Here is a 12,614-nt window from a genome sequence, read left to right as displayed (position 1 = left end):
ATAGTTATTTTTTAACTACATATATTTAATAACATCCAGCTCAGGCATTATAGATAAGGGTTGACATAAGATAAGATTTAAATTTTTAGGGGAATCATTTTTTCTGTTTGGCTCACTTTAACCTTTATAGTTGTAAAAAGTAGACGAAAGTCATTCATTCTGTGAGTGCAGGAAGCAACAATGATGGAACCAGTCGTAGTAAAACCGAAACGTTATCCCACAAATCTTTTACCCCAAGAGCATTGGGATAAACGCGTTTGTTATGTGCGCGGTGAAATGGGTAAATTCCTTGATAAGGTCCATGATGCGGAGGTGTACGATGATGATGTGTGGGTAGTTACACTACCCAAATGTGGTACAACCTGGATGCAGGAACTTGTTTGGCTAGTTATGAATGATTATGATTTTGAAACGGCCAAAAACGTAGACTTAGAAATGCGTTCCCCATTTATGGAGTGAGTGTGGCATAGATTTTTGTATGTATTTTTCTGAATTAATTTTTGTTTTATTTTTAGATTTGATTATATGGTTAATCACGATTTGGATGGAAGTCTAAAGCCAATTGAAAATTTAAAACGTCCCCGCTTGGTAAAAAGTCATTTGGCCTTGCCTTTGTTGCCGGCACAACTTTGGGATAAGAAAGCTAAGGTAGATTTGAGTAATAAAATTGCCCCGACATAACAGTGCTCCGCAACATTTAAATACACATTCTATTCAATTTAAATTTGCGACAATTCATTTCAGGGCGAAACCTATAGCTCTGCGTGTTGCGTGAGCGTTCAAAAATACAAAAACAAAATACATGTATTTGTTGTTGTTTTCAATTTGAAATACATGTATTTTGTTTTTGTATTTTTGAACGCACACGCAACACGCAGAGCTATAGGTTTCGCCCTCAATGGAAACAAGTTGTTTGATAAACTGTTATTCTATATGAAACAAATTTATTTCCTCTATGAATAATTACTTTAAATAATTTCATCATTCTCATTCAAGGTTATCTACGTGGTACGCAATCCCAAGGATGCCTTTGTTTCGGAATATCATTTCGCCCGGCATTTGGGTGTTTTGCCACCACAATGCTCTCTGGAGGATTTCATTAATGGACGAATATATGGCAAAGACTGCAATGAACAATTCGATAATATGTATGAATTTTATAAGTTGCGTTCCGAACCATGGCTATTCTACACCAGTTTTGAACAAATGAAATTGAATTTACGCCAAGTTATTTTGGATGTTTGTAAATTTTTGGGAAAAACCATTGATGGCGATACCATGGAACGTATGTTGATACATTTATCGTTTGAAGAAATGAAAAAGAATCCAAAAACTAATCATTTATGGGAAATAGAACAAATTCGAAAAATGACACAAGCAGCTGACGGTGATTTTACGTAAGTTGCAAAGAAGAAAAAAGACGTTGAAGTTTTTACTCAGCACAAAAAAAAAACTTTTTTTTATTTATTTTTTTTTGCTTTTAGTTTCTGTCGCAAAGGTGAAACAAATTCATACAAAAAGGAGTTATCGCCGGAGGTGGTACAAAAATTGGATGTCTTTGTACAGGAAAAAATATCGAATTATAATTTAACATTGGACGATTTGTTGTTGTTAAATGAAAATCGTGAAAAATTGTTTTCTAAAAAAGTGAGACAAATGATTGGATTGTGGGAAGAAAAGGCTGCCATTTAAATTCGCATATGCAAATTTGCAATACTGTACGTATACATAGGTGTTCCAAGTGTCGAGAAGTGTCTAGCCACATATAAAATGTCTGATGATGTTGACCTTATGGTCGTGGCATAGAGGTTATTATATGGGACGACTTCGCTAAATATAATTTTTAGTAATAGAAAAACAGTCATTCTTATATGTCATTAATTTAATTAATGAAAATACAAAGGCACCAACAAATTTACAAAAACAACATTGTTGTTATTGCAATGTTAATGTCAAAGAAAATATTGAATAATAGTGTTGTTCTAAAAATTTTCTCAGGAAAAACGTAGATACATTTTGAAAATCCTCTAAAATAGAACAAATTTGAATCAAAATGTAAATATAAACATTCAGAACTGTCGTAGGTAATTTTGTCACACGTTTAGGATGAAAAAAAGTATTTTATGGTAGCAAATTTCGAAGTTTAAAATCTCATGAGTAGACCCTATTACATTTTGAAAATCTAATTTACAAAAAAAGAACAAACACAGTTGATTGTCACTTCTACCTTATATAAATGTGCCTTGGAAAATACTAAATAATTCCAAAGACATAGAACAAATAAGCAAAGACATAAATACAACAAGATAAGACATTTTTTTGCTATCATTCTTCAGTGAATGGGTTTTGAATTTAACATAATGTTATATTACGATATGGTGATATAACATTTTTTTCTTTTATACATTTCTACGTATTTAACCGAATTTATCGATCCAATTGACATAGAATTATTCTTGAATAGATCCTTGAATTCATAAATTTCGTTTCTGATACCATTACATGAAATGTTCCTCCTTGGTTGCGATTTTGAATTAACTGCAACCAGTTAAGGGTAATGTTTCTATACAAAGTTTCGTAAACATTTTTTTGTTGCATGCATTTTGTCATGTCTTAGTTGTATTTATGTCTTTGAAAGACATAAATACAACACGATAAGACATTTTTTTGCTATCATTCTTCAGTGAATAGGTTTTGAATTTAACATAATATTATATTACGATATGGTGATATAACATTTTTTTCTTTTATACATTTCTACGTATTTAACCGAATTTACCGATCCAATTGACATAGAATTATTCTTGAATAGATCCTTGAATTCATAAATTTCGTTTCTGATACCATTACATGAAATGTTCCTCCTTGGTTGCGATTTTGAATTAACTGCAACATGTTGAGGGTAATGTTTCTATACAAAGTTTCGTAAACATTTTTTTGTTGCATGCATTTTGTATAGTCTTATAGCTCATTTAGACTAGCCGTAAATCCTTGACTGGATTTAATAAATCCCGTACAAATCTCATTGCATTTAGATATACATTTTGGAGGATTTAAATGGCAGTCAGCTGATTTTTGTTCATAGCACAATTACCAAGGTAGATGCATCAGCCCATATGAACGAATGTGAAACGTCAAAATAATTTTTTGTAAATTGAATTCGTCTCAAAAAACATACGTCAAATTACAAATTTATTATTTAATACTGAAAATGTTAGCACATTATGCTACTAATGCTAACTAAAGAGCAAATAAAGAATTATTTATCGCAGTTTGTCCATCTAAAATAAATAAACGAATTATTTTATCGTTTAGACATAATAAATATTAGTCTTGGTTGATTAAAATCAACTTTGTACATCAAAACAAATTTGATTTTTCCGTCTTGTTTACAAATTTTTACTTTTCTTATTATTTTTAGTGTAGCAATTCACCGAAGCATCTACCTTGTTTCTTGTGCCAGCTTGCAACTTTTTGTATTTTCTAGCAACATGTTGCAAAAAACAGAGTTGTATACGAGGATTTATGCCAGATTTAAAACAAATCCACTCAATAGGAGGATTTATTTTTGTATGGGAAATCTGGTAGATTTTGGCTGGATTTAGCAATTAAAACCTGATAATGCGCTAAATCCGGCTAATGGTGTCATATCTAAATGGCATATTATAGCTATATTACATTACGTGTATTTCATGTGTATGTTTTGAATTTGTTTTTCCTCGTGTAATTCTTTGTGTGTGCGAAAATGACATTTTACATATGATTTATAATTTTTGCTATTACACCAGTATATGTTTTTTTGTGTGACATAACCTATAAATGTAAACAAATCCTTTATCAAATCGATTTATTTAAGTTTCTTTAAGAAATTATTTCTTTAAGCTAATTTTGCAAATTTCTGCTTTCATCAAAACAAACAAATCAGCTGTTTTCTATTTATTGTACATACAAAATAGGAAGGGCTCTAAAACGAAAAAGTTACACATGGGTTCACACATCATTTTGATAGATGAAATTTTTTATATGGATCACACTATGTGTACAACATGTAGATGTAAAAAATGCAAAACATACACATGAAATACACGTAATGTAATATAGCTATTAGTTGTATTTATGTCTTTGAAATAATACTAGACAAAATGCATGCAACAAAAAAATGTTTGTGAAACAATGTATAGAAACATTACCCTTGACAGAAACAATGCAGGTTGCAGGTAATTTAAAATCGCAACCAAGGAAGAAAATTTCATATAATGGTATCACAAATGAAATTATGTAATGAATTCAAGGATCTATTCCAGAAGAAATCCATGCCAATTGGATCGTTTAATTCGGTTAAATACGTATAAAAGAAAATAATGATATTTAACTATATCGTAAAACTACATTATGTTAAATTCAAAAGCCATTCACTGAGGAATGATAGTAAAAAAATTTCCTATCTTGTTATATTTATTGGCCTGTTCCCGTACTTTATAAAGTGGTAATAGTCGTAAATGTTGTAAACGATTTTCATATAAATTTTGTGTACGGGTACTACATGAAAAAACTTTGGGGATTTAGGTTGTGAGGCATTTAAACGGGAAAGGTAGTTAAGCAGAGAGGTAGATAACCGGGGTGAAGTGTAATGAATTCAAGGATCTATTCCAGAAGAATTCCATGCCAATTGGATCGTTAAATTCGGTTAAATACGTACAAAACGTATAAAAGAAAATACTGTTATTTAACCATATCGTAAAACTACATTATGTTAAATTCAAAAGCCATTCACTGAGGAATGATAGTAAAAAAAATTTCCTATCTTGTTATATTTATTGGCCTGTTCCCGTACTTTATAAAGTGGTAAAAGTCGTAAATGTTGTAAAAGTCGTAAACGATTTTCACATAAATTTTGTATACGGGAACGCAAAATGTGTAAAAGTGGTAAAAATTGTAAAAACTTTTTAGTTCTGGAACATAGCTTATGTCTTTGATAATTCTTAGTTTCTTAAAACCAAATATATTTTATTTACGAAATTCGGGAGGTACCGTTATACCAAAACATGGACCTATGTTGACGATTTTTTGGTGGAGACCTTTTGTGAGTACTGGGAACCTTAAATGTGAAATTATGGGTAGTTCGGTTCAAAAATGTAGCCAAAATCGGGAGATACCGTTATATGGGTGCTATACCAAAACATGGACCTATATTGACAATTTTTGTGGAGATATTTTGTGACCACTGGGAACCTCAAATGTTCAATTGTAAGTAGTTCTGTCTAAAAATGTAGCTAAAATCCATAAAGTACCGAAAACCGTGATGTATCGTTATATGGGGGCTACACCAAAACATGAACATATGTTGGCGATTTTTGGTGGAGATGTTTTGTGCCTACTGGGAAGCTCAAATGTGAAATAACAGGTAATTCGGTCCAAAAATGTAGCTAAAATCCTCAAAACACCGAAAATCTGGAGGTACACTTATATGGGGGCTATACCAAAACATGGACCTGTTTTTACAGGAGTTCGGTCAGAAAACGTAACTAAAATCCGGAGGTACCGTTATATGGACCTATGTTGACAATTTTAGTGTAGATATTTTGTGACCACTGGGAACCTCAAATGTTCAATTGTAAGTAGTTTGGACCAAAAATGTAGCTAAAATCCTCAATACAAAAAAATCAAAAATATAGCGTTCCAGCTCAATTATTGCGGACGCTAGAGTGATTACAACAGACGCCTCAGAGTTTTATCCTGATCAAGAATGTATATAGTTGTTAGGGTCGCAAACGAAAACGCAACGGAAAAAACAAATTTAATATATCCTCCTTACTATGTTGGAGGGTATGAAAATATCCTCTAATCGACGATGTCAAATGCCTTGGACAACTCCATGCCAACTACAATTGTACTTTGCAGCAGTTCTACTTTGGTTTTTAGTCCATTTGGGATATTCTTTACAACTCGTCTGAGGTCAGTGGTGGTAATAAGTGCGTTGCGGTATAGGACCCCGTCGTCATATAGCCCCCATAGAACGGCACCTCCCGAATTTCGCTATTTTGAAGGTTGTGGTCTCACTATCCCACCGAAATGGCTGACATTTGGTATTTGGTCATCGTTGGGGGTATAAAATATTCCACCTGGAATTTGTCGGCATAGAACCACGTCTTCATATAGCCCCCTAGAACGGTACCCCCGATTTTCGGTATATTGCAGGCTGTAGCCTCAATATCTCACCAAAAGGGCTGCAATTTTGGGGGTATAAAACTTTCCACGTGAAATTTGTCGCTATAGGACCACGGCGTCATATAGGCCCCATAGAACGGTATCTCCCGATTTTCGCTGTTTTGAAGGCTGTGGCCTCAATATCCCATCGAAATGAACGAAATTTGGTATTTAGTTTTCGTTGGAGGTATAAAACATTCCACCTGAAATTTGTCTGTTTCGACCACGTCCCCATAGACACCTCCCGATTTTCGGTATTTTGAAGGCTGTGGCCTCAATATCTCACCAAAAGGGCTGAAATTTCCACCTGAAATTTATCGGTATAGGACCACGCCCCAATGGAACGGCACCTCCCGATTTTCGGTATTTCGAAGATTTTAGCCTCATTATCCCACACAAAATGGCTGAAATTTTGTGTCGGACCGACTCGGTTACTGTCTTCGATATTTATCATGAGCCTCATTTGTGCGAAAAGTTTTCAACTTTTGTTGCGGAGATACCCGAAAGAGTGGACCGATATGATCATCTTCGAACTTAAACTAAGGTTGGACATTTGCGATACCATTTTTTAAATCAAATCGGTTGATCCATTCGAGAGTTATCGTTCGCACCAGCCAGCCAGCCAGACAGACGGACGGACAAGGCTAAATCGACTCAAAATTGTCTAAAACGAATTTCATCCAAACATACTTGCGGTCTAAAACCGTTATTTCGATGAGGCACATTTCTGGTCGTATCAAATTGTTCATACCGTCGTTAGCCTAAAGGCCGAGGGTATAAAAACGGACGGGCATAAAATACTCCCCAGCAAAATAAATTGGTAGTAGTGCAATGTAGACTAGTTCTTTCACGGCATGTTTTTATGCAGTTCAAACGGAGTCGTGAAAAAGGCACTCCATTCCTCACATTTTAACCGCATTTGGATGCAATCCAAAGAATCACATCCATTTGTCACATTTTAACAACATCCGGAGGCAGTTCAACGGAGTCGTGAAAAAGGCACTCCAATTCCTCACAATTTAACAGCATGCGGATGCAGTGCAAACGGAGTCGTGAAAAAGGCACTCCGTTCACTACATTTTATTAGCAGTTGTTAGAGATCCCTACCTGTACATAAATCAGTTTGTACATCTCTACATTTCCAAAAAGAGATAATCGTGTTAACATTTCCAAACATTTGTTAATACAAACTAAATAATATTTAATTTGTGAACATTTTTCCGGTAACTCACGAGAAGAAAATTTCCCAATGGAATGCTGTTGGAGTACATGTCGAAATCTTAACTGGTGATGGGAAGACAATATCAAACCCATTTAGCAGATGAAGCAAAAGCACTAGAGCTTGGATTAAATGAAGAGAAGAGGAAACACACATGTTTGCGATTGAATTCAATAGAGAATTTTCATAATTTGTGTTAATTTAATAAAGGTATTAATATTTTTGTTTTACACAAATAATAAATGCATTTTATTTTGTTATTCAAAACACGTGCTCTGGACTGCCTCCTATTCTACCCCAAAGGGTCAGTTAAAATGCAATGCCAAAGGGTCAGTTAAAATGCAGTGCCAAAGGTTCAGTTAAAATGCAATGCCAAAGGGTCAGTTAAAATGCGGTGCAATGGAGTGCCTCTTTCCGGGGTCACTCCCTTGTAAAAATCATGAGTGAAAATGCATAATTTGATGCACTTCCAAATCACTTGTACATATCATTTAACTGCCTCTTTGGAGGCAACCCAGCAAAATGTTTGCCTCCAAAGATGCAGTTAAATGATATGTACAAGTGATCTGGATGTGCATCAAATTATGCATTTTCACTGATGATTTTTACAAGAGCGTGACTACTGAAAGATGCACTCCAAAGCACTGCATTTTAACTAACCCTTTGGCACTGCATTTTAACTGACCCTTTGGCATTGCATTTTAACTAACCCTTTTGCACTGCATTTTAACTGACCCTCTGGCACTGCATTTTAACTGACCCTTTGGCATTGCATTTTAACTAACCCTTTGGGGTAGAATAGGAGGCAGTCCAAAGCACGTGTTTGGTACAGGCATTCTGCGGAAATTGTGCAAGCCATTACAAAATATGCCAGAACAAATAAAATGCATTTATTATTTGTGCAAAACAAAAATATTAACAACTTTATTACATTAACACAAATGATGAAAATTCTCCATTGAATTCAATCGCAAACATGCGTGTTTCCTCCGCTTGCATTTGTTCCAAGCTGAACTGTTTTTGCTTCATTTGCTAAATGGGTTGTCTTCCCATCACCAGTTAAGATTTCGACACGTACTCCAACAGCACTCCATTCGGAAATTTTCTTCTGGTGAGTTGCCGGAAAAATGTTCACAAATTAAATATTAATTACTAGGGGACCCGGCGAACTTCGTCTCGCAGTTTGTTAGGTACAGAACTTTATGGCTTTGGTTCAAACCTATAATACTATTATTGCTATCACCTTGTTCAATGGCAAATATTTCTTTGTTTTGAACTGTTTAGGACGATCTTTGAAGCAGATGCACATTAGACAATTGTACTTTCTACAATTGTCAGTTTGACGAAGAGAGAGGGTAGTGAGAGGCAAAGTGTTTCTATTTTCCTCGACTCTCTCTTCTATAAACTGACAATAGCCGCGAAAAAAATTAGGTAACTCTAAATCGGGACTAAGATATATTTTTAAGCAAATAACACGTTTTGTGATATAATTGCAAATATTTGGTACCACAGTGAATTAAAATAATATCATTCGTGTCATAATCGATGTTTTTCTGCAATTCTTGTTTTCACCACTGAACACGACATTTCACTCCAGCAATTGAAGGAAGGAATGCGATCGTAGGAATTTGAATTTAATGCTGAATATAGTGCTTATTTAAATTTGCGTTTTAATCAATTAACCCATTTTAACCATTTACCCATTTTGATCCGATCGTTATCAGGTAACCACCTTCGTCTGTTTTTATACCCTCCACCATAGTATGGAGGGTATATTTAGTTTGTTTTTCTGTTTGTAACACATCGAACTAATCATTTGCACATATATTCTTGATCAGGATAAAATTCTAAGACGATCTAGCCATGACCGTCTGTCTGTCTGTCCGTCTGTTGTAATCACTCTAGCGTTCGCAATAATTGAGCTAGAGCGCTATATTTTTGCACCCGAGCGTCTTTTTTTCCATAGGCAGGTCAAGTTCGAAGATGGGTTATATCGGAACACTTGTTGGTATAGCCCCCATATGACGCTACCTCCCGATTTTCGGTATTTTGGGGATTTTAACAACATTTTTTGACCGAACTACCTGTAATTTCACGTTTGGGGTTCCCAGTGGTCACAAAACATCTCCACCAAAAACCGTCAACATAGGTCCATGTTTTGGTATAGCCTCCATATAGCGGTACCTCCTGATTATCGGTATTTTGAGAATATTAGCTAAAAATTTTAACCGAACTACCTGTAATTTGACAGTTGAGGTTCCTAGTAATCACAAAACATCTCCACTAAAAACTATTAATATAGGTCCATGTTTTGGTAGAGCCCCTATATAACGGTACCTCCCGATTTTCTGTATTTTGTGGATTTTAATTACATTTCTTGACCAAGTATCAGGTTTGGGGTTCCCAGTGGTTTCCAAAGTATATCCACTAAAAACAGTCAAGGCCCATGTTTTGGTATAGCCCCCATATAGCGGTACCTCCCGATTTTTGGTATTTTGAGTATTTTAACTAAAATTTTTGATCGAACTACCTGTAATTTGACCGATGAGGTTTCTAGTAATCACAAAATATCTCCACCAAAAACTGTCAACATAGGTCCATGTCCGAATTCTAATTGCACTGCAAATTCGGTATTAGATGCAATGGCTCTGGTAACATGGACAGAGCTATTCTATTAGTTGCCGTTCTTTGTGTGTTTCGGATGCTTCAAGTCTTGTCACACTAACACGTGACTGTCGTCGATTTATTAATTTAATTTCGACGTAAATAACATAGTCAAATTAATATCACAAACTAATTATGTCGCCGATAAAGAATATTTGTCAGATAATTCGACCAAAAAAATCTCCAGTACCTCCGATTTCTTGTTTTTTCCAATTTTGAATATCATCCTTTTTTCGAATGACATACATACAGTGTACCAACAGTGCCAATGTACATATCTATGTTTGTATGTATGTATTTGGCCGTTTGTAATTGCCTTCCAGCTCTGCGGGAACTACATTGATTGAATTCATACTCCTTTTACAGTGGGGGCATCATTTTTTTGTATCATGACAGAATCTAAACAGTATCAAAATATATCTGGTACAGCTTAAATATTATACCGCATACATCGGAAGTTTATCTTTCGAAGATGTTTTTACCTACGGTTAAAAAGTATACATATATGCCACAACTTCACTTCCAATGAAATTACCTCTGAGCTCTTGATGTTTCAATTAACCCACCAATTTTGTGGATTTGTACCTTTTTCCTCAAAACCTTGGAAACCAATTTTGGCATTATCATCTTAGTCTTTTCAATCGGTATTTGACCGAAACCACCACTAATCTTTACAAACTTTAAACTAAGCCCTTTTAACAATTTTTCGCTGTCAATTTCCTAAAAAGACGCTAGAACATAAATGAAAATAGATTTAATTGTGAATAAAAAATTCTATACAACTTTCAAAAATTGACAAAACAGACGCGTACAATGGACCCTCACAGTAGGTGCAAATGCAATTTTCGCCAAAAACTGTCCAAATAAGTGCCACGATTTACTCCAAACGCGAAACTCGATAGAAATTTGTGGAAAAATTTACTTTATTGAAAAAATATTTTTGCAAAATGTTCGCAAATTTTCGCGATTTTTTTAGGTTTTATCCTTTTCTGCTATGAGACCATTCCGAATTGGTGCGAATTGTCAAAATCTGTTCAGCCGTTCTTGAGTTATAAGCGTAGTAACTAACATCATCCTTTTTTATATATATAGATTATTTAGTTTGTATTAACAAATGTTTGGACATGTTAACACGCTTATCTCTTTTTGGAAAATGAAAGCCGCTGCCTGTAGAGATGTACAATCTGATTTATGTACATATAGGGATCTCTAACAACTGCTAATAAAATGTAGCGAACGGAGTGCCTTTTTCACGACTCCGTTTGGACTGCATCCGGATGCTGTTAAATTGTGAGGAATTGGAGTGCCTTTTTCACGACTCCGTTGAACTGCATCCGGATGTTGTTAAAATGTGACAAGTGGATGTGATTCTTTGGATTGCATCCAAATGCGGTTAAAATGTGAGGATTGGAGTGCCTTTTTCACGACTCCGTTTGAACGGCATCAAAACATGCCGTGATAGAAGCAGTCTACATTGCACTACTTCCAATTTATTTTGCTGGGAAACTTTTCGCTGGGTCTCCATTCTGTAGTGGAGGGTATAAAAAGTCCATGATATATACGAGCTTTTTATTGAAATCCATTCTGATGTCGAGCCAATCTATTATACTGTTTACTTTCTTTACAAGATAATAAAGATAAGGTGGATAGAATTTCTAATAAACAACATAATTTGATATGTCATGGTGACAGGGTAAAAACCCGTTGGCATAGTGAACGTGTGTGTTCAAATTTTGAAATCTTATCGGGTGTTAAGCTGTCATTGGCCTTCCTCCAAGTTATAATACTGACCGCTGATGTTTTTGTGCGGGCACATTTTAATGTCAGGGATGGAAGATGTGAGTAACACATCAAAATATAAACAAGTAAAAAATCGTTAAATTCGGGCGGTTTGAACCTTTTATACCCTCCACCATAAAATATATGGAACTAAAATAGAATAATTAGTTTCTCTCATGTCCACAATTTAAGGTGGAGACGTTTTTTGACCACGGATACCACAAATGCCTAAATTATCTAATCTGTGATGCGATTCTCTAGCACAATTTTTGTGTTACCGACAAAAATCGGTTACATTAAAACGCAAAATTATGAATGAAAAGTTCAAATAAAAGTTGACAGCACTCTTGCTATCGGTAGAACTTTACGGCTACTTTTTATTCGTCGCTAACTTACCGAAAAACATCGTTAATTACCTAAATTATAAGCATTTAATTTTACCGATTTTTGTCGGTAACACAAAAAATGTGTTAGAGTATCGCACTACTGATCTATAAAATGAGTTCAATCAGGAGGTACCTTTGTGACTGCAGAGAACCTCTAATGTGAAATTTCGCGAAGTTCCGTAAAAAATGTTGTCAAAACCCCGAAAATCGGAAGGTACGCTTAGTTGAGTCCTATACCAAAAGTGGAAATATATTGAACATTTTTTAGTGAAAATGTTTGGAGGAGATGTTTTGTGCAAACTAGGAACCTCACACGTCTAATTACAGGTAGTTCGGCCAAAAAAGCTATCTAATATCCT

At 34.8% G+C, this 12,614-nt stretch overlaps 3 protein-coding genes across 3 annotated transcripts in view; 2 read left to right on the top strand and 1 right to left on the bottom strand.

Annotated features, from left to right (window-relative positions):
* DCAF12 (DDB1 and CUL4 associated factor 12-like protein) overlaps positions 1-12,614 on the top strand; it is a 398,057-nt gene that overhangs the window by 246,876 nt on the left and 138,567 nt on the right. The gene's annotated exons all lie outside the window — the stretch shown is intronic.
* LOC141404037 (uncharacterized) overlaps positions 1-12,614 on the bottom strand; it is a 113,973-nt gene that overhangs the window by 10,962 nt on the left and 90,397 nt on the right. The gene's annotated exons all lie outside the window — the stretch shown is intronic.
* On the top strand, positions 111-1,924 carry LOC141404062 (sulfotransferase 1E1-like). The gene is made up of 4 exons (XM_073987319.1): positions 111-455; positions 516-648; positions 997-1,397; positions 1,485-1,924. Exons 1-4 carry the CDS (start codon positions 181-183, stop codon positions 1,690-1,692), a joined length of 1,017 nt encoding a protein of 338 aa, XP_073843420.1. The 5' UTR covers positions 111-180; the 3' UTR covers positions 1,693-1,924.

The sequence above is a fragment of the Musca autumnalis genome, unplaced genomic scaffold (assembly GCF_047663935.1).
Source record: "Musca autumnalis isolate F117 unplaced genomic scaffold, ASM4766393v1 scaffold_1, whole genome shotgun sequence".
NCBI lineage: Eukaryota > Metazoa > Arthropoda > Insecta > Diptera > Muscidae > Musca > Musca autumnalis.
Note: the sequence above shows the minus strand (reverse complement) of the source record. Positions and strands in the feature narration are given on the sequence as shown.

Coding starts and splice junctions, on each gene's coding strand:
- LOC141404062 (XM_073987319.1), top strand. CDS start 181: ATGATGGAACCAGTCGTAGTAAAACCGAAACGTTATCCCACAAATCTT. Junction 456..515: donor ATGCGTTCCCCATTTATGGA/GTGAGTGTGGCA, acceptor TTTTATTTTTAG/ATTTGATTATATGGTTAATC. Junction 1,398..1,484: donor GCAGCTGACGGTGATTTTAC/GTAAGTTGCAAA, acceptor TTTTGCTTTTAG/TTTCTGTCGCAAAGGTGAAA.